The following is a 23,065-nucleotide window of genomic DNA, read 5'->3' as shown; positions in this document are numbered from 1 at the left end:
GAACTTCAGAGGCGCACACACCCCTTTGCAACCTTTCAACTCCTTGCCGTCAGAAGCCGAGCGAAGACGGAACATGACGAAGGTGACGTCAGGTGCCTTGCTAGTCTCGTTTAGCTTACTGCGAAGTAGATGGAAAAAAAATCAAGCAACAAGAAGGAAGTGCAATGGCGACATTGATTCGCCAACTACCAAATCCGGATACGTTCCTGTGTAAACCTTGGTCAACTTTTATCAACGCAGCAAAATTACACTATTCTGACAGTAAGTGCAAGTCCAATGTTGTCACTCATTTCTATAAAAATGGCACGTGCGAACAGTGTTGAGTTGTCCTCCATGCATCTGTCAAAACTGAAACATATATAGCTAGTTACCAAATTCATAACAAATCTATAAAACTCATGTTTACAAATGCTCGGTATTCAATTGATGCATTCTCAATATGTTCGTAATGCGCATGGGTTAGTTTACTGATGTCTGTCCTGGCTACGATAACTTTCGTTGCTTGTTGGTGACAGTTTCCTTGATTTATCAAGGCAGCTCGTCAGATAACGTTACAGCTGCGAGCTAGCTATCTAGCTAGACGTAATGACACGTTTCAGCGTGGCGTGCGTGAGATTTGTGTTTTTGTCCCCCCAACCACCAACTAACCGATCGCACATGAACTCTAATATGAACTCTATTTTCTTATATTATTTTAATACAGACTCACTCGTCGAAAACCGCTTGAAAGAGCTGTACCACAACTGGGAAGGAACTAAACTCAGCAAAGAAGGTAAGGTTGATCAAAACGTGCTGTAGTGACTGTCACCTGAGCCTTGTTTTTCTTGTTCTTGTTCTTGTTCTTGTGGACTGAAGACGCTCCAGTTGTCACTCCAGCATTCTTGCCAACATTCTTGCATATTTTAACACTACAGCCACACAACACAGCACATCCTGTCAAATTCAAAACTAAGGGATGACCACAGCATACATTTTTCCTAACACTGTTTATTATGAAGATAAAAATGTGTTTTATGCATGATAATGAATTTCCTCGTTTGTTAATTACAAATGGATTGATATTTAGTGCCATGATATTGGTCAAGCAAGAAATGTCACCCGTGTATGAGTATGTTCCCATGGCCACCCAGCGTGACAGACAGACATTCAAGTGTAGTACAACTTCAGTACTAACTCCCCAGTCTTCAGTTCAGCCAGACTGTGAGTGCAAAAGCAGCCTCTCTCAGTCCCAGCTAGACTGGAATCACCAATATGTTCTGACTGCTGATCCCAGGCTAACACACAAGTAAGATTGATTTGCCCTTTAGATACTGATCTAAGGCCAGTTGTGTTTCCCCTGGACCCCCTAATGGTTAAGGTAAGGAGATCCTCTCACTCAGCCAGAATGGAGTCTCCCAGTGTTGTTGATCCCCGGCCAAGAGTCGGGCAGGTTGTGAGACACACACACACACACCATCAGCTGATGAGGTCATACCATGTGTCAAGCAGACAGTAATAGCTAACTGGCACTGAAGATGACTGAGTGAAGTCGTTACAGACCTATAGCCTAATCATCTCTGAGATTAGTGCCAGACAGCGATTATTGCCATAGTTATATGGTGAACTCAGCATTATGCCTTCTCTCCGCTACATAGGTCAACAGCTGATGTAGTCTATAATTCAATTCATTATCTTACAATGTTGTTTACGAGGATAAGTGAGACTTGACAATGCACAAATATAGAAAAATGTTATCCCCGCTTTACAACATTTCTCAGCGGGTGTCTGACAGACGGTATGTTTCTCTCTGCCTGGGTAGCGCTCATTCACGAAAGACAGATTGTTTCAGCAGCACTGTTTTGGCAGTTTCTGTTGTTCTGGCAGGCGAGCGAAGCAGTAAGCTACACACCGTTCTCATTTGTCTTGGCAGAGACCGATGAAAAAAAAATAGTTGTGCTTTTACAAGTACTATACCCGTTGTTTAGGGATGAGCATTTGAAATAATTTCACTATTAGAATATCAGGATTTTTTTTCTCGCATATCCGGATAGTCGAAATACATGTTTTTTCACATTTTTGATGTATCTTTTTAATCTGAGCCCTTGCGTGAGGGAGAGACGCAGATGGTTCTGCTCGGAGGAGGGGCCGGTGTGTATTTATGAGACTGAGAGACCAGAATGTAGCCACGCTGGCCCGCGCTAGTTAGGCAAACTTGTAACATTAGCTGCTGCTTATTTATCATCCAACGACAGTGCCTGTTTTTACTGCATCCAATCGATATACATAAGATAGCTAAGATAGCAAGTTAGCCAGCTAGATAACTAGCTCATTGAGGCTACAATTACTGCACTCCCCATCCTTGTAAACAAATGGCAACACCATGATTCAGATTAAACAACAGCCCACCTCTTGGTTGTTTGTTGAAGCCCACTCGTTCTTATTTAGCTAACTTTTAATTCCATTTTGCATTGATTAGAGACCTCTCACTTCACTTGCCACACATGGAACCTCTGACTGTGGAGCAGCTTTGATTGGCCGACAAAATCAACAAGCGTGAAACGTGTGTAGGCTACCATCATCGATGGCTACAGATATGTATTTTTTTTAATGGACTGAACGCCATAAACACTACATTTAAAAGTTGTTAATAAATAGGGTGGCAGGTAGCCTAGCAGTTAAAAGCGTTGGACCAGAATTTACAATGAGAGAAATAATTGTCATTATTACAAATATATATATATATATATATATATATATATATATACAAATCGGCAGATTAATCAGTATCTGCTTTTTTTGGTCCTCCAATAATCGGTATCGGTGTTGAAAAATCATAATCCGTCGACCTCTAATATACATACATACATACAGTTGAAGTCGAAGTTTGCATACACCTTAGCCAAATACGTTTAAACTCAGTTTTTCACAATTGCTGACGTTTAATCCTTTTAAAAATTCCCTGTCTTAGTTCAGTTAGGATCACCACTTTATTTTAAGAATGTGAAATGTCAGAATAATAGTGAAGAGAATTATTTATTTCAGCTTTTATTTATTTCATCACATTCCCAGTGGGTATGAAGTTCATATACACTCAATTAGAAGTTCATATACACTCAATTAGTTTTTGGTAGCATTGCCTTTAAATTGTTTAACTTGGGTGAAATGTTTTGGGTAGCCTTCCACAAGCTTCCCACAATATGTTGGGTGAGTTTTGGCCCATTCCTCCTGACAGAGCTGGTGGAGTCAGGTTTGTAGGCCTTCTTGCTCGCACACGTTTTTTCAATTCTGCCCACATTGTAAATAATAATTTGTTCTTAAATGACTTGCCTAGTTAAATAAAAAAATGTCTAGGCAGCTTTCTGATTCTACTCCCAGTTCAGCCCCTGTCCCTTTACTCACCTCTGTTCCTGTCTCTGTCTCCTGTAGAGATGCACGTGTTTGGCCAGTTTCCCAACCAGGAGGATTTCTGTCTCGTCGTCTGCCATGTTTGCAACCAAGTGGTCAAACCCCAGGGCATCCTCACCCACTACGGTAAGAACCCTAACCCCTACACACTACCCACTACCCAAACACACTACAGTAAGAACCCTAACACACTAGCTTTACGTACCACCCTAACTCTGACACTACCCTTACAGTACCAACCACCCTGACCTTGACACATTACCCAGACCCACTATGGTAAGACCCCTAACTCTAACCCATTACAGTAAGAGCCCCCCAACATTGGTCAGTGCTGGACCAAATCAGAATCACATTGTATATGTCACATGCTTTGTAGACAACAGGTGTAGACTAACAGTGAAATGCTTACTTACAGGTCCTCTTCCAACAACACAGAGTTAAAGATAAAATAATAATAATTGAAAACCAGCTCTTGTCTGTCCGTCTGCTTACGCACTCGTTGATCCCCAGTGAACGGAGCGCGCTTACATCTGCTGCTGGCTGGCTGCACATGTCCTAGAGCGAGGAGTCTGTCTGTGCCAAGAGACAGGCAAAACACACATGCATATGCACACACATGCCCCCCTTGAGTGCTCTCTCCTGCCCCCTGCAGGTTGCTGCCACCAGCTGCAGTCCTCTCAGACATGACAATCTGGTTATAACGCATGTAAATCTGACCTTAGATCTGTGGTTAAGGGAAACAGGAAATCTTCCTCTCACAACAGCTGTTCACTGACAGGCTCTGAGGTCAGCTCTGCTCAGGGGTCAATGCCTTTCAGCTATGCTCCTCCAGCGTGTGTGTGTGTGTGTGTGTGGAGAAATACTCTTTCTGACAGCCAGCCAGTCTGCAGGAGTCAGAAAGACAGTTGATACCCAGCTCTGTTTCTCTCTCTGCCCATCTGTAGCTGGCGGCAGAGGCTGACTAAGCAGTTTAACGGAAAAGCTTTTGTATGTTATTCAGAGGTTGGGTGTGTGTCATTCAGAGAATGTGTGTATGTGCTAGACTGTTATTCATAGGGTGTGTTTGTCTGGTGACTGCCCTTATGGTCCTGGATTAATTGAACTCCTTGCAGGCTCTCTCCTCTCAGCTTAGTTTCATTTCCTGACTTTGATGTGTGGGCTGGAACTCCCTGCAGTGTAGTGTGTTGGCGAGGCAGTTAGTTGTTTGTGTGCTTGCTTTGGTGCCAGTGCGGGCAGTTGTTGTGTTGAAGCAGCTGCAGTGATAGTGTGTGTGTGAGGTGTAGTGTTGATTTGTATAGAGCAGTTTAGTGATGTGCTGCGTTGTGTGTGTCATGTTATGAAATGTATTGGCTGTTGCAGAAGGGTTTGGCGCTTCTCTCCTCTCTCTCTCCTCTCTCTCTCTCTTTCTCTCTCTGTGGTGGGTGTCTTCCTCTAGCGGTGGCAGTGAGGATGTAAACAAACCCAGCTGAGCTCTGTGCGATGCTGACTCTCAGCCTCCTACTTCCTGTGGCTGCTAGGCTCACAGGGCTCTCACGCTAGCCACCGCTTCACTCGCTCGACAATGCCATGGCAACGGGCTTGAGGGACTCTGTAGACGTTGCCTCTAACCACCCGATAGAGGTTCAGATAGTTTTAAACCCCCTGAATAATGTTTAAGGTTAGGATAGGGTATTTTGATACTAGATCTGTGTTAGGGGATCGCTTGAACCTTGGAAGGGCAGATGCACAAGATTTAGACTTGCGTGCATTGTTCAATGTACTCTAAACTACAGTTGTAAGTAACCAATCTGTGTGTGAATCTGAATTGGCTGCTGTGTAACTACTGCTGCATACCTGAATGAGGTGGACTTTGGTCCTAGCTCCCAATACAGCTGCCCCCTCTGCTTTACCTTTGCCTATTTACTCACCTGCACATACACCTGCCTGACGGATGCAGTTACACACTCACACACACCTGGAACACACGCACGACTGCCGCCTGGCATACACACACACACCCTGACACCTGCTTAATCTGTGTGCTCATTCATCCCTGTTGTTCTAACGAGCTGTTGGTATTTCAGCACTCATTGGCAAGGTAAGGCAATCTCCCTGTCATTCCCACACACTGTCATCGTATTGGCTCCTCACACTTTCAGTCACTAAACTGTGACCAACGAGACAGATTCTGTGGAGTGGGCGATACAGCCTGTCAGACAGTAGTTGGCTGAGGACAGTTGGCAGGATGGCTGTGGTGCCGGGGCCAAGTCTATTTAGGAAATTGCCAGGGCAGAATAAAATTAATAATCATGAATAGTTTTATTTGCTGACAGTGATATAATGCATTATTTTTATCCCCGCTGCACAGTTCACAAGCTTTCCTCACTAATTTTAGTGCAAAGTCTGCATGCGTAGTAGGTCTACAATAAGCATTTAATGAGGTGTGTGCGTACGAGAGCGCGTGTAGGTGTGTGGGAGAACTCGTGTGTGGCGTGGGTGTGCGAGAGCATGTGGGAGAGCGCGTGTGGGTGGGTGTGTGTGTGTGTGTGGGAGGGGGGGAGTGGGAGTGGCTGTGTGTGTTTTTGACATGTCCCTCTGTCCCGACTAGGTGTCTGGGGAGTAGAGTCCCAGTGAGGCAGAGAGAGTAAAGGACCTCCCCACCTTCCTCACCCCACCCCCCCACCTCCCTCAAAGACATGCATAGCCAGAACCGTAAGTTTCCTCTCCTTTAGTCCTCCTTCCTTCTCTATCCTCTCCTCTCTCTGTCTCTCTCCAATGCCCTCTCCTGCAATATGGATCACCAGTTCATGATTTGGTCGCACCCATAAAACAACGTTGTCACGCAATATACAGGACCAATCAAAAGTTTGGACACACCTCCTCATTCCAGGGTTTTTCTTTGTTTTTATTATTTTCTACATTGTAGAATAATAGTGAAGACATCACAACTATGAAATAACACATATGGAATCATGTAGTAACCAAAAAAGTGTTCAACAAATCTAAATATATTTATATATCACCGCGCATGTTCAAACAATTAGCCTAGAACTCCGTTAGATTATCTCAACGTTTTTTAAAGTCGTTTTTTAATAACCTACAGATATGGTAGACCTGAGGTAATAATGAGAGGGATACTGTGCCTTCAGAAAGTATTCACACCCCTTGACTTTTTTTCACGTTTTGTTGTGTGGATTTAAAATTGTCTTTTAATTTTTGTCAACGATCTACAAAAGAATACCCTGTCAAAGTGGAAGAAAAACTCTATATATATATATATATTTTCTTTTTTTAAATATGAAAAATAAAACGCTATCTCGATTCGACAAGTATTCAACCCCCTGAGTCAATACATGTTATAATCACCTTTGACAGCTATTACACATGTGAGTCTTTCTGGATAAGTATAAGAGCGTTCCACACATGGATTGTGCAACATTTGCCAATTTGTCTTTAAAAAATTATTCAAGCGCTGTCAAATTGTTGATTATTTCTTCATAACCATTTTCAGGTCTTCAAGCATATTTAATTCAAAACTAACTCGGCCACTCAGGAACATTCACTGTCTTCTTGGTAAGCAACTCCAGTGTAGATTTGGCTTCATGTTTTAGGTTATTGTCCTGCTGAATGGTGAATTCATCTTCCAGTGTCTGGTGGAAAGCAGACTGAATCAGGTTTTCCTCTAGGATTTTCCCTGTGCTGAGCTCCGTTCCGTTTCTCTTTTTATCCTGAAAAACTCCCCAGTCCTTAACGATTACAATCATAACCATAACATTATGCAGCCACCACTATGCTTTAAAAAAAATGGTGAGTAATATGTTATATTGGATTTGCCCTGAACATAACATAGTATTCAGGACAAAAAGTCAATTGCTTTGCCATATTTTTTGCAGTATTACTTTAGTGCCTTGTCGCAAACAGGATACAGGTTTTGGAATAATTGTATTCTGTACAGGATTCCTTATTTTCACTCTGTCAATTAGGTTAGTATTGTGGAGTAACTACAATGTTATTGATCCATCCTCAGTTATCTCCTATCACAGCCATTCAACACTGTAACTGTTTTAAAGTCGCCATTGGCTTCGTGGTGAAATCCCTGAGTGGTTTCCTTCCTCTCCGGCAACTGAGTTAGGAAAGACACCTGTATCTTTGTAGTGACTGGGTGTATTGATCCAAAGTGTAATTAATAACTTCACCATGCTCAAAGGGATATTTAATGTCTGTTTTTAAAATGTTTACCCATCTACCAATAGGTGCCTTTTTTTGCGAAGCATTGGAAAATCCCCCTGGTTTTTGTGGTTGAATCTGTGTTTGAAATTCACTGCTCGACTGAGGGACCTTGCAGATAATTGTATGTTCGGGGTACAGAGATGAGGTAGTCATTCAAAAATCATGTTAAACACTATTATTGCACACAGAGTGAGTCTATCTTCTTATTTTTTTCTCGTGAACTTATTTAGGCCTGCCATAACAAAGGGGTTCAATACTTATTGACTCAAGACATTTCTGCTTTTCATTTGTTATTCATTTGTAAACATTTTGAAAAACATTATTCCACTTTGATATTATGGGATATTGTGTGTAGGCCAGTGACAAACAAATCTCAAATGAATCTGTGCTAAATTCAGGCTGTAACACAACAGAATTCTACATATAAAAAGCTGAGACCCTCCTCTCTTCGACAGGGACAACAGTAGTTGCTTCCAAAGTTGTTTTTCCTGCAATTGGATTTTGAGATATTATACAATCAGTCACTTCCTTTATAGGAATCATGAGTATAATGTACTTCACTGTTTAACCAAATCGTGCTTTTAGCTGCCCAAAAAAGGGGAAGGTTTGAGTGAGTGACAATGCAAAATGTGCAGCTTGCACCGATGTGACCACTAATAAAATTCAAGTCAAATGGTCGCAGTCTGGAGCCATGGATCACTTACAAACATCACAGATTCATTGTGTGAATAACTGACCAGTCAGTGATCTACAGTGTTAAGACATTTTCATGATGCTGGGTGTTTACCAGGTGGGTTCACGCTCAGTCTGTATTCAGTCTGTATATCTCCTGACACTGTGTGTGTGTGTGTTTCAGAGCGTCGGCACGGCTCCCCGTGTCCCTCCAGGGGTCCAGTGGTCTCTGTGAAGCCCAATGTGGCAGTGTCCCCCACCCCGGGTCCTACTCCCCCTCTGCCCTTCAGGGTCCCCAGAGACTACCCCCACTCCCGCTTCAACAAGGCCCCGCTCGCTGTCTACCCTCCCAAGGGTGTCCGCAGCAAGACATGGTGGGTGCACAAACAGGCCAAATCTTGTGAACATGCAGACACTTCCTGCATCGAATCCCTGTCATGGTTATTTTTTTGAATAAAAACAATCCCACAACTTTCTACTCACTCAATTAGCACCCCCCCCCTCCTCTCTCTATATCGTTCCTCTCACTCTCTTGCTTTATCTGTCGTGCCATCCCTCTCTCTCTCTCTCCCCCCAGTGTGTCGTTGCCAGTAGTGAGTCTGGAGAAGATGCCATGTCTGGGCCGGGCAGAGAGGGGAACACACGTCAGAGTCAACTGCTTTTCTTCCTCCTGCTCCTCTCCCTCCTCCCTCAAACCCTCCCTGATCCCCCCAGCTCCCCTCAGGGGGTCTCGGGAAAAGCTGGTGAACGGCCGCGGGCCAACCACCCCTTGCTCCACCACAACACCCCCCAGCCCGGCTCGCTCTCCCCTGGACAAACGACCCTCCTCTACCCCCTCACCCTCCCCCCTGAATCACCGCAGACCCTCTCCCTCCCCTCGGACCCCCGCAACCCCCTCCCCCCTGGACAGGAAACAGCTGAATGGAACCAAGACCCCCAGGCCTCATAGGAGACTGTCAGGTGAGAACACAGTCTAACCACAGATCTAGGATCAGTGTACCCTAACCCCAATCCTACCTTCATTACCATGTGTGGCTCAGTTGGTGGGATGGTGCTTACAACGCCAATGATCATGGGTTTGATTTCCCGCTGGGGCCACCCACACGAAAAATGTATTAATGCTTGATGTTAGTTGCTTTTTGGATAAAAGCGTCTGCTAAATAGCATATATTATATCTAAATTATTATAATCAGGGATCAAAACTGACCAGAGATCAGCCAACATCATCCTCCTCCTAGGTGAACAGACACAAAGACGGATGGAGAGAACGTACGATGTATTAATGTACCTTTTATCTGGTAGGGAAGAATTTAAGGTGTAGCAACTTAAATTCTACCACCAGGAATGTGCATGTCTTGCTCAGCACTATAAAGGTCATGGTATAAATATATAGCCTATGTTTATAAGTGTAAAACCCCTCCATATTCCTTATCTCCCCTAACCTTTGAAAGCTGCCCAGTCATGAGAGTAATGGGGCATGAACAGATTCATCTGATGGGTTAGGAACTTGGCGTGGGTGGGGGCTGTTTTGAAAGACGAGAGAGTGGAGGCTGTTGCTCAACACTAATCCTATGCACTGGGGCCTTGCTAATTCTGCTGTGGATGAGGAGACTTCCCTCGTACATCTCTTTCCAACTTTCCTATCTCTTTGTTCTTCTGCCGCTCTGTCTTTTCCCCCTCTCTCTCTCTTGCCTTTCTCCTCTCTTCCTTTACTCCTCTTGCCTCTCTCTTCCCCCCCCCCCATATGTTGTTGTCTCTGTGCTGTGCGTCACTCCAACTCTTTGATTTACATGTGTAATTCATGAGCTACTGCTGCCAAGGCTTCTGCTCCTTAAAAACCTTCCCACCGCTTGGGACTCCCAACTGGCCTCTTCTACTCTCATCTCCTAAACACATGAGAGACACACACACTTTTCATCTCGACACACACGCACTTTTCATCTCCCGCATGCACACACACACGCCTCATCTCCCAAACACACGCACACTCCCATAACTACCTAGATTATAGAGATGACATGTAGAGATTACAGGGACAATTGAACTGTTTAACGTAGGGGAAACTTCTCAGTGGAATTTGGGAAGTTTCAGTCAAAGAACAGTCTACTGTAGGTCCTATAAGACAACTTTGTAAGACACTTCTCTCCCGTCATTCAAGATCTCTTGGCAAAAGATGACTTCATGGTACTCTGGAAGACAAAATTCTGAAATCAGCCTTGATGGCCTGGTTTGGTTTTTGATGACTGTCTGGTGTTTACAGGGAGGGTGTTTGACCCGAACAAGCACTGTGGAGTCCAAGACCCAGAGAGCAAACGGTCCTGCACGCGATCACTCACCTGCAAGGTGAGACACACTGACCTCTGACCTCACATTTGATTGGCTACACAGCTTATTCTGACCATACGTGCGCATTACTTCATTACTTCATCTTATTGCCCTTTTGTGTCCACCTGTCTTTGTTATTATATTGTGTGTGTGTTCCAGACTCACTCCCTGATCCACCGACGGGCCGTCCCAGGCAGGCAGGCAGAGTTTGATATCCTCCTGGCGGAACACAAGGGCAGAGTGAAGGAGAAAGATAAGGAGGGGGCGAAGGAGAAAGATAAGGAGGGGGCGAAGGAGAAAGATAAGGCGGGAGGGCAGAGGAGGGAGTCACAGGGGGGCAGTCAGAGCACCCGTGCCAATGATACTACCCCCTCCACCCTGCCCCACCACTGCCACAATGGCAGAACCGTCTCCACTCTCAAACTGCGGCTGGCTAATGCACACAGACCCAGGTAGGGGGCAGCACTGAGGCCAAAGTCAATGTATAGCTTCTATTCATTCAATGGAATCATGCTTGTTACATTTTTTCAATGAAGATGCTGTGTTTGCTGCTCAGTAATATTAGACCAAAGTTAGACCAAAGTTTCATATTTGTAAGACATTCTACTGCGCTGTTGGAGCTAGTAACATAAGCATTTTCCTGCACCTTCTGCAACACCTGCAAATCTGTGTACGCAACCAATTAACTTATTTGATTGTGAAAATCACTGTCAGTTCAAACTCGCACCACTAGGGGGTGTAACCTACTGTTGATAGGAGAATCAGAATCAAAGTGAAACAAACTGATTTTGACACTTGTTAGTATTTGTAGGTCATGTTAGTGTCTAGTTCTAAACATGTTCTTCCTTTCACTTTCTCTTTCTTTTCTCCTGTCTCTCTTTTTCGTTCTCTCTCTCCCTCTCTGTGTGCAGAGTACCTGGTAGTGGGGGTGCTGCTGTCCTATCCTCCACCCCCGTCCCCCCAGGCTCAACACAGGACCCCCCAGTCCCTGTCTGGCAGAGGGCAGGAGGGGACAGGGACGGTCGTCTGTCCAGTGATGAGGGCGACCCAGGAACACCAGATGGCCCTGACAGAGACGATGACCGACCATCCTGCCACTACTCCCCTCACCACCCTCGACCACTGGGGGTATGTATCTGTACCCTTAGTCATTTAGCAGACGCTCTTATTCAGGATGACTTACAGGAGCAATTTGGAAGTGTCTTGTACCTGTCTACCAAACATTTAACATTAAGGTAGCTATGTGCAAAAATATGTACAGTTGAAGTCGGAAGTTAACAAACACTTAGGTTGGAGTCATTAACTCGTTTTTCAACCACTCTACAAATGTCTTGTCCTAACCTACTTGCCAAAAGTATAGTTTGTTAACATCTACTTTGCATGACACAAGTAATTTTTCCAACAATTGTTTATAGACAGATTATTTCACTTATAATTCACTGTATCACAATTCCAGTGGGTCAGAAGTTTACATGCACGAAGTTGAGTGTGCCTTTAAACAGCTTGGAAAATTCCAGAAAATTATGTCATGGCTTTATAAGCTTCGGATAGGCTAATTGACATCATTTGAGTCAATTGGAGGTGTACCTGTGGATGTATTTCAAGGCCTACCTTCAAACTCGGTGCCTCTTTGCTTAACATCATGGGAAAATCAAAAGATATCAGCCAAGACCTCAGGAATAAAAGCTGTCGACCTCCACAAGTCTGGTTCATCCTTGGGAGCAATTTCCAAACGCCTGAAGGTGCCCCGTTCATCTATACAAACAATAGTACGCAAGTATAAACACCATGGAACCACTCAGCCGCCATACCGCTCAAGAAGGAGATGCGTTCCGTCTCCTAGAAATTAACGTACTTTGGTGCGAAAAGTGCAAATCAATCCCAGAACAACAGCAAAGGACCTTGTGAAGAGGTATGAACGTATCTATATCCACAGTAAAACGAGTCCTATATTGACATAACCTGAAAGGCTGCTCAGCAAGGAAGTGCAACTGCACATGGGGACAAAGATTGTACTTTTTGGAGAACTTTCCTCTGGTCTGATGAAAGAAAAATATAACTGTTTGGCCATAATGACCATCGTTATTTTAGGAGGAAAAAGGGGGATTCTTGCAAGCCGAAGAACACCATCCCAAATGTGAAGCATGGGGGTGGCAGCATCATGTTGTGGGGGTGCTTTGCTGTAGGAGGGACTGGTGCACTTCACAAAATAGATGACATCAGGAGGCAGGAAAATAATGTGGATATATTGAAGCAACAGCTCAAGACGTCTGTCAGGAAGTTAAAGCTTGTTCGCAAATGGGTCTTCCAAATGGACAATGACCCCAAGCATACTTCCAAGTTGTGGCAAAATGGCTTAAGGATAACAAAGTCAAGGTATTGGAGTGGCTATCACAAAGCCCTGACCTCAATCCTATTGAAAATTTGTGGGCAGAACTGAAAAAGCATGTGTGAGCAAGGAGGCCTACAAACCTGACTCCATTACACCAGAAATAGAGAAATGGGCCAAAATTCACCCAACTTATTGTTGGGTGAATGTTGGGTCGCCTTCCACCCAACGCTTGTGGAAGGTGACCCGAAACATTTGACCCAAGTTAAACAATTTCAAGGCAATGCTACCAAATACTAATTGAGTGTATGTAAACTTCTGACCCACTTGGAATGTGATGAAAGAAATAAAAGCTGAAATAAATAATTCTCTCTACTATTCTTCTGACATTTCACATTCTTAAAATAAAGTGGTGATCCTACCTGACCTAAGACAGGGAATTTTTACTAGGGTTAAATGTTCATGAATTGTGAAAAACTGAGTTTAAATGTATTTGGCTAAGGTGTATGTAATCTTCCGAATTCAACTGTATAATTTGTACCGAAGGGTTTGTAAGTAATCACAAAAATTCAGCTGCTTCTAAAATATCTGTAAACAAATAAATGGTTAATAAACTACTTGTAAATGCTTTATGAAGTGTTCCCTTATCTCAGTCTAACACCCAGACTGAAATCAGCCCTAAGCCCCTTCCCTAGAGCTGGGAAGATAAACCGAAAACTACCGACACAGACATAGCCCTCTTACCGAAGCATTTTGCTTACGTCTGTAATTTTCGGGGGAATATGCTACACATTGTTTTTGTTCTAAAGCGTTATTCTGTTAACTGTAATGTGCATTAACCTGCTTTCTGCGTTGAAAGTACAGTATCTTCCCTGTCCCTGTTTTGCTGCCCGGTCTCACTCTCTCTCCCCCCACTTTTGCGCACCATGTGAAGGGACAGATGCATTCTGATAAGCGCAAGCATACGACCATTGAGCAACGTTTCAAAATGGACTTTTTAAAATAGTATTTTACTGTTGTTAAAAAATTATCTTTTTCTCAACTCTCAATATTGAGGAACGTACACCACTTTCCAAACAGGGTATGTCATTAAGATGATGAGCTGCCGGAATGTGCCATTTGCAGTCAGTACATCAAGTCGTCTATTGATGCCTACCAATGGGAAGTTTTTGTTGGACATTAGATTTACTGTTCGATCCTTTACATGGCTGTCTAGCATCAGTATCGTATATTTAGTGTTAGCAATATAGATCATGTGTTTTGAGTTCCCACTTCCTCAGGTGGTAAATGATGGATCATATGTACAACAAAAAAAAGGATGCAGGCAAATGAATCTCTAGCAGCCAAAAATACATCTGATCATTCTGGATCCTATTTCAAAGTATACATCCATTCCCTGAACATGTTAGATGAAATAGCTGACTTCTGTAAAACTAGATCCCTGCCCCTAATGGAAAGTTAGTTTTTTTTTATAATAAAAAATAGTGTATTTATTGTTATCGAACCAAATGTATCGTTAAATTACCCCCCCCGCGCACTATTTGTAGAGATTTGATTGTGTAATCGATATGGTGGAAACCTCAGCCGGCCTGCCTGATGGTAATGCTTCAGAGCAATGCCTTAGTAATGGCTGCGGAGCTATTGCCATGTCACCGTACTGCTTGAAGTAGGGCTGTAACGATGCACGTATTCGTACTGAACCATTCGGTACGAAGACCTCAGTTTGTTCCGCACTGTAAACACAAATGAATACATACAAATATTACAAGATAAGAAGCACTAGACCTATAGGCTATTCCATTAAAACAAGCTATGCGCCTATTAAGATTTTAATTTGGATTAATGTGCGCATTTCAATGTGCCTTTTTGTGAGGTGCAGCCAGGAACTAGTTCTATAGTGGGGTCGATAAACCAGAATTGGAGGATCCTCCATCGTTTTACATCTCCCGTTTGGGAACATTTTGCATTCCTAGTAGATTACATTAGCGGTGGACATAGAGTTGTGGGTAAAACGTTAACAGTATGTCGCCACTGCTCAGCGAGAATAGCCTATGCAGCTGCCAACACTTCAAATGTTGACAAATACGTTGACATCACCTCAGTATACCGCATGCAAGCAGCCCTTGGCAGCTGATTCTGACCGGGCCGAAGAAATTACAAGAGCGATAGGTAGGCTATGTTTATATATATTTTACTGTCTTTGGTTTATAGCCGCGGATATGCGCCTGTTTTCGGTGGTTGAAAATAGGGGGTTTCCGGCAGCACCTTGTGAAAGTGCCCGAGTCACATTGCAAAGTTCACTGGCACTGAAGGAAACTGATGGATGTGGGAATTTACCAGTCAAACAGCCCTCCAACTCGTTATTACTCGTAGGAAACTCGTCTATCATCCCGAGCTCTCCCCTTCTCCCACATACTGACCTTTGACGTCACCTACTAAGGAAATGGCCTCTATAACAGCGTTTTTAGAAGTTAAATGCAACAACAAAACATTATTTAGACAACGTGGATGTGGATTTGAACTATATAACTGTATAATAGCTGTACTTTTAGCCAATCTGCGTTTCTCAATGAGTTCAAATCACATGAATGCAGCCCACTGGGATTTACGACTTCACAACTGGTAAATTCCCACCTCCCACATGGTTACAAACGCCGCGTCAGAGTGGAAACCAACATAACAATCCTGTCACAACAGACAATGCCAGGAACATTGTGAATGGCATTTCAGTCTTCCCGCTGTCCCGAAACCGAACCATGACCCCAAAACCTCAAAACGTACCGAACCATGGGTTTGGTGAACTGTTACACCCCTAGCTTGAAGCCATCCATACAGGCTGATTTGATCTATATATTTAGTTTCTGATTGTGTTAACCCCTCCCTCCGTGTCTCAGTGCTGTGCGTTCAGCAGCAGGCTGATGGGGCGTGGTCACTATGTGTTTGATCGGCGGTGGGACAGGATGAGGCTGGCGTTACACTGCATGGTGGAGAAACATGTCAACGCTCAGATGTGGAGGTGAGGAAAGTGTGTGCGTGTGTTAATTGTACCAGCATAAATGATTTTGTCGGCCCGTTGTTCTGGGGCTCTGGGACAAACTCCAATGTATATACATCCAGCTTTAGACTTCTGAGATGTTCTATGGAGAAAGTGAGTTCAGCTGTCTGGGGAAGACACACAGATACTCATAGACACTATTAATAGGTGTGGAATGGCGGATGTTAGTATGACCTGGTTCTGCTGGGGCTCTGGCATAGGACATCAGCAGCCAGCTCATATTCTAAACAGAAATGTCTCTGAACCCCTGTAAATCCATATGTATTTCATTATTCCTCTGGTTTTTCTAACGTCCTTGTCCTCTGCTGTGTTACAGAAAGGTGCCCCTGGCTGCTGAGAGCCCTCTCTCCCTCGGGAGCCCTTCTATCATCACTCCCTCCCCCAGCCCTCTCAGCCCTCCTCCCCCCCTCTCCTTCTCTCCCTCCACCAACGGAGCCTTCTCCCTTGGGCCCTACAACACAGCCTTTCCCCAGGATGCATCAGCAGCAGGGTTGTTTGGCATCAGGGACCCCTCCCAGCCCGTGGACCCTGTCTCCGCCCTAGGGAAACCCCGTAATGGCACTACCAAACCCATCAGGCCCCCAGGGGCCACTGGTGGCGCGGCCAAGAAGAGGAGGACCACCCGTCCACCTAGTTCTGACACTCTCAGGGGGAACAACAGCAGCTACCACACTCTGACTCCCACCCCCATGCTCAGCTCTGGCGTGCCCCCCATTAGTGGTAGGAGAAAGACCTTAGGACACAGTGCCAGGGAGGTGGGGGTCAGGGCTGAGGACTGTTACTCCAACCCTGACCAAACCACACCCTACCCCCTCACTAAGGACCACCCCAGCCCTTCACCCCTTACTCCCAGCTCCCTTCCTCCTCCCAGCCCCCTGGCCTACGGAGGAGGGGTGGAGGGGAGAAAGAGGAGGAGCCCCAGTGCGTATCGAGGAGGAGCAAAGCCCAGTAAGGTGACCAAAGCAGCAGCAGGGCTGGACGGCATCTTCAGGAGGATCAGCACTGGACTTCTGGCCTCAGGCCCCGAGTCACCTCGACAGGTAAACACACCTAACTCACCTGGTTACTCACATGGTAATTCACATCACTTGACAACTGAAGTTACCTTGGCTCAAATAAAAATAGCCTGCCTCATATTTATTTTTACTGTCATGGATTATACAGATTGATGTCGTCTTTGGATATGGGTTGAGCTTGACTGTCAACTTGAATCTCCCTTTATTGCCCTCCCCCTGCTCTTCCTCTCCCCCTGTTTCTCTCTTTCCCCTTGCAGTCCAAGTTGCATCATTGACAATAACAGGAGACATGGACAGAATGTTGGGCAGCTGGACTAGTATCTGTGACCTTTGACCCAATGTCAGTACCACAGGGCCCTGCCCTGTTAACAGTGGTGTCACTCAGCTCTGCACCTGTACCCATGAGGGATTCTGGGACTTGGAGTCATTGGTGGGTCAGAATGATTTGCTCCTCCTCTCACACTGCCCATCCCATATTAGGATGTGTGGTCCCTCCCCACAATCCCGCCCACACATTGATCAGCCAATTGGCGGTTCTGCAGAGGTAGTCTCCATGGTTCCAGGGTGAAGCACTCAAATCAAGACACTCATCATCACAAACTGCCCTCTGAAAAGGGAACCTGCTTTAGGTTGGCATCTTTATCACAGCTCTACATGCATTTAGACATTTTGTTGTTGTAGCTTCCCGTTCCTGTGTGGTCAGGTGACCAGGAAGGAATTCCCATGTCCAAAAACTTCCTCAGGCAGACCTCCACTCCTCACCACACACACACCCTTCTCTCCAGCATGCCAGAGTTCAAAGTGCACTTAGTCTCCTCCTCCTGGACTCCAGAGGCTACACAACAACCTGTCTGTCACACAAGGGAAGACTTTATACTGACACTTTTTCATGAAATGTCTTTCAAAATAGGAAGAATTCAGGTTATCGAGGATTGTTTTTATTCTTCGTCTCAAATGTTGCAACACAGAGAGGACCTACATCCTAAATGGAAAAACGATGGTGTTGGATTTTTTTTATGTATAATAATTTATAATTTCTTAATTTTCTTACTGACCAGAGTAGAGCTACAGACATTGAGCAAAATTATATTTGTATGTCAATTTTTAAACAGTATTATTATTATCATAGTTGTTATTGTTGAAATGTGTACGTATATTTTATAATTTTTTAATATTTATTATAAGCCTCCTATTACTAAAAGAACTCAAGCTAAAGTGTTTTAACCGCTTGGTGACTTGTATTTTTAAGGGTCCTTTTTGCCGGCGGTTCTCCCTTTTCACACTTCTTCCAATGTTTCTACCTTTCAACATGACTTCTCTTTCTCTTCCACTGGTCTCTGACAGACGGGCTTGATTTGATATGTACATTACAGAAATGTACATATGGCACTAGCCAACTCCTTTTAATACCTCTGGTTCCACTGCAGTGTATTCTTCTGTTCTGTCAGTGATAGACGCTCTACAGGGACATCACTGACATGGGCTGCATCTCAATAGTCTAATCTTCTCCTCCTCTCCTCCTTTGTCTTTCCAGATCTGAAAACGAAGGTGGCGTTTTAGAGCAATGTGGTGGTTGCCAGACAGGAATTTGACTTCCGTCTCGAGAGTTCTTGTGACAGGAAGTTACTTTAGATGCGTTTTTCAGAACAGCGGTAGCGCCCCTACTGTTCCATACATGGGGATGTTCAGTGGTTGCCTGAAGGAAGAATAAGGCTTTCTCAGATACTCTCTTTTGCACTTTTTCCTCATATGCCCAGATCGTTAATCTACTTTTATTTCTATAGATATTTGCTGCCCACCAAGTATGAACTCTGGGGTGGGAAGACACGCACAATCAAAACAACTTTTTATTTGATTTGATTTGTAATGAATTTGGAAAATGTTCTTTCATTTTCTTTTGCTTTGAAAATGTTGATGGTTTTGTAGATCGGAAGGATAAACACATCTAAAATATTCCCTGCAAAATGCGACGACTGTGCAAGGGGCCTGTCGACTTTCACTAGGCACTGTATATATTTGTAAAGGTGTTTTCTCAACAACAGTAAATATGAAGACTAGGCCTGTATTCCTTGTGACTTCAATCCCCTTTATAAACCAGTGTACTTTAGGCTACAGTGTAGGGCAGGGGTACTCAACTCTTACCCCATGAGGTCTGGAGCCTGCTGGTTTTCTGTTCTACCTGATCATTAATTGCACACACCTGGTGTCCCAGGTCTAAATCAGTCCCCAATTTAGATGGGAACAATGAAAAAATGCTTTGGAACTGACTTTGAGGTCCAGAGTTTGAAATGTATAGGCTATCTGAATCTCAGACAAGGTTATTTTTTAAACAATTTTACTGAATGGGTCTCCATGGCTAAGGGAAATCACAAACACTGTAGGTCTGCATGGTCCAGGGGGAGGTGCTGGGAAAAGTAGGTACAGTGGGGGAATGTTTCTATGCCTGCCGTTTTGTCTTCAGACCCTGCCTCTGCAGCAGTGCACTCTCTTCCAAGTCCTTAGGCCCTCACCTGCAGCACTCTATATTTCTAGAAGTTCTCGTAGGTGAAAGTATTGGCTCTTTTCACCATCTCGGATGACCTCCGACACACTCAAATGACTCATATATGCTCGCTTTCTGCTAGTGGTCAATGTCGATGGCATGTAACTTGTCCCAAAATAGTAATAGACCTACAGAATACATATCAGTTTATAACTCATCAATTACAAGTTACTGTTCGATCACTGAAAATGTGTGCACTACTGATTGGTCAGGTCTGGAGCCACCGATGCCCCTCTCCAGTCATTTAGGTAAGCAAACGGCACGTGACTGACTAGGTATTATTCCTGAATGTTAACTTTGCTTCTCCTCTCCTCGCTATTTTTTACTGAGTGTGGAACAGCAGATAAGCAGTCTAATTGAACTTGTGTCCTCGCTCCTCGTCTTCTCAAAACCCGTTGGATGAGAAAGCCAGAGGTCCCTCCCATTCTGACCTTCTCCTCCAATGGGTTTCGATAATGACGGCAAGAGAGAGGACACGAGGAGTATGCAATTGAGGTCTTCCCTACGTGTTGGTCTGAAATGGCACGCTGTTCCCTGTAGTGTACTACTTTTGACCAATGCCCTAAAATGCGTGCCCTGATCAAACCAAAGGCACTGTATCGGGGAAATACAGTGCCTAAGTAGTGCACTATAGAGAATGACGCAGACTTGAGTAGACTAGTGGTTCAGTGCAGTCTCCTCACTAACCCAGGACATGGATGTCTCTCTGTAAGTAAGGCCTTATTTTTGGATTCACTGTAAATGAAGCAGAACCAGGTTCTTGTCGAGATCTTACTATGAAATAGTCACTGGTTCACCTTATCAGTCTGTGGTGGCGTCCATCATGTGCTTTCTACTCCTGGGTGACTCTTTTATCCTGTTGTCCCCATGGTGTTATCAACACATTTAGATGTGTATTTTCAGGTTTGACAATGTTTTGGATAAAAAATATATATAAAATATTTTTACTACCTGCTGTTTTGTCCTGTTCCTTCTTGATGGAATCACTCCACCCAGGTGCATGATTCAGCATAGCAGGATAGTAATTCCGTGGGAGAATCTCAATTTCATACTCAAAAGCGTCCTCTCTCCTTGCCTCCTCAATACCCATTGGATGAGAAGTCAGAGGTCCCACCCCTCTGACCTTCTCCTCCAATGGGTTTTTAGAAGGTGGAAACGAGAGGACGTGAGGAGTATGCAATTGAGATTTCTTTGTTTCCCGTGGGGTGAAGATGTACACAATGAATTATGCCTGAAAGAAGGACAGACACGCATACATTTCCCTTTACTTGAATTAGTCCCCTGTACACTTGCAAAGTCAATTCCCCTCGTTCCTGCAGGGGTGGCACTTTAAAGGCCCACCTAATATAAAATGTATGGATTGTGCCATATGGACTAGAGCAGTGAGTAAAGGCTGAGGTGGGCGTAGTATTGATGTTTAGGATATCTTTGTGTTCCCTTGTACACGTGACCACAAACGATCACTTGGTATACAGTCTAGTAGGTGAGCAAGAATCCATTTTGGAACCAGACCTGATAATGGCGTTGGTGAACAAACTGGCATCTGAGCCATATTAGGCATGGTGCATCCTTCCCCTCATAATGAAGTGAACAAGAAGTCCTGGTGTGTGGGGATAGCGAATACAGAGCTGTGTTCATCCTATTCTTCACAGTAGCCTATCCATTCACCTGTGAAAAGTTCTGCGTTATTGACTATGCCTGTGCAGCAACAGGTGCCGCCTCATCGCCAGAATTGGTAGGCTTGCTGGAGCCTTTTCTATTCACTTTTAAAATAATATATTTGTGTGTTGTAAAGTGGTTATTATAGCAAATAGACAACTAGCGCTACAAAATGTCAAGAAGCTGTCAGTAGGTTAAATGGCAAAGGCAGCTTGCATGTAATTGATGACATAAAAGGTTTCCAACACTATGCAGCATGTCAATGAATTCCGAGGGCTTTTCCCCCCCATTGCAAACAGCATTCTTATGATAATAGTTTAATGCTGGTCCTTTGGTTAATTGTCTGGCCGATAGCGGTGGCCACCTTTTGTTGTATTTCTCACTGGGCCTAAAGGACAGGGTCTGGTCTTGGGGGATTATAACTCAAGAGGTCTACTCAAATACCACAACAACCATATTTTTCAGAAGACCTAATTTGTAGGCTATGCAAGAAGTTGGTTCCAACAACTTTTCGACTAGTTATTAATACTATATTACGTGGACATTGGCTAAACAATATTTAGGCCAATAATACCTGTTAAATAATGTCTAAAACACACATCACATGGTGAGATATTGCTGGCCTACAGCCATGACGTTTAGGCCTATGTTTGAATGATTAGCCTGATATTATTGATATTTGAGTTATTTAAACAATAAGGCACGTGGGGGGGGGGGGGGGGTGCTATGCTATGCTATATGGCCAATATACCATAGCTAAGGGCTGTTCTTATGCACGACACATGGCAGAGACCCTGGACACAGCCCTTAGCCGTGGTATGTTGGCCATCTACCACAAGACCTCAAGGTTCCTTATTGCTATTATAAACTGGTTACCAACGCAATTAGAGCAGTAAAAATAAATGTTTTGTCAGCCAATCCGCATTCTGGGCTCGAACCACCCAGTTTATAATGAATAATATACCATCATTGCGCCAATCTTCGTACCATTAGCCCTAGAGTGCACTGTTTGCCATGTCCACATTTTTTTTCAGCACGTGATTAGCTAAGCGACACTTTCGGTGCTCACGCGACAGTTTGCGGTAGCATAGCAACAAAATGCTGCAACACCCTGCTAGCGAGGACCATAAGGTTATTGGAAGGCACCATCATCATGGCATTCCATGGAACCTGTGGGTAGTCCCATCTCTCCACCTAGCCTAGCTCTTCACTATTAAGCACACTAGAACATTTAATGCTGAAAATCACATTTTCCTAAAGGAATTCAGAACTGTTGTAGAAACGTTATTACATTTGAGCAACATTTTATTAATCCATATAGTAAGCTATTTGGCAAGGTTGCTTTTATGCCAAAATTGAATTTGGCTATCCAAAAAAACAAAAATTCAAAGACTGGGTGCCACCAACCTGGACACAGAGGTAGACATAACTTAGTAAAAGTAAACCGAAACACTCCAATTAGTATGGTATGTTACTTTTCATCAATGGCGGTTGGTGGGAGGAGCTATAGGAGGATAGGCTCATTGTAATGGCTGGAATGGAGTCAAATATCAAATCAAATCAAATTTATTTATATAGCCCTTCGTACATCAGCTGATATCTCAAAGTGCTGTACAGAAACCCAGCCTAAAACCCCAAACAGCAAGCAATGCAGGTGGAGAAGCACGGTGGCTAGGAAAAACTCCCTAGAAAGGCCAATACCTAGGAAGAAACCTAGAGAGGAACCAGGCTATGTGGGGTGGCCAGTCCTCTTCTGGCTGTGCCGGGTGGAGATTATAACAGAACATGGTCAAGATGTTCAATGTTCATAAATGACCAGCATGGTCGAATAATAATAAGGCAGAACAGTTGAAACTAGAGCAGCAGCACAGTC

The 23,065-nt window shown here is 44.1% G+C and overlaps 1 protein-coding gene across 1 annotated transcript; it reads left to right on the top strand.

The window, feature by feature from the left end:
• The first annotated feature begins 82 nt into the window (after positions 1-82).
• Positions 83-20,488, top strand: LOC109896753 (ataxin-7-like protein 1). The gene is made up of 12 exons (XM_020491084.2): positions 83-261; positions 704-772; positions 3,406-3,510; positions 5,972-6,075; positions 8,450-8,639; positions 8,843-9,225; positions 10,527-10,609; positions 10,751-11,043; positions 11,503-11,719; positions 15,815-15,936; positions 16,292-17,015; positions 17,249-20,488. The coding sequence occupies exons 4-12, from the start codon at positions 6,060-6,062 to the stop codon at positions 17,264-17,266; spliced, it is 2,046 nt and encodes a 681-aa protein (XP_020346673.1). The 5' UTR covers positions 83-261; positions 704-772; positions 3,406-3,510; positions 5,972-6,059; the 3' UTR covers positions 17,267-20,488.
• The last annotated feature ends 2,577 nt before the right edge of the window (positions 20,489-23,065 follow it).

The sequence above is a fragment of the Oncorhynchus kisutch genome, linkage group LG9 (assembly GCF_002021735.2).
Source record: "Oncorhynchus kisutch isolate 150728-3 linkage group LG9, Okis_V2, whole genome shotgun sequence".
Taxonomy (NCBI): Eukaryota; Metazoa; Chordata; class Actinopteri; order Salmoniformes; family Salmonidae; genus Oncorhynchus; species Oncorhynchus kisutch.
The sequence above is the reverse complement of the archived record's forward strand: the minus strand, read 5'-3'. Positions and strand labels throughout refer to the sequence as shown.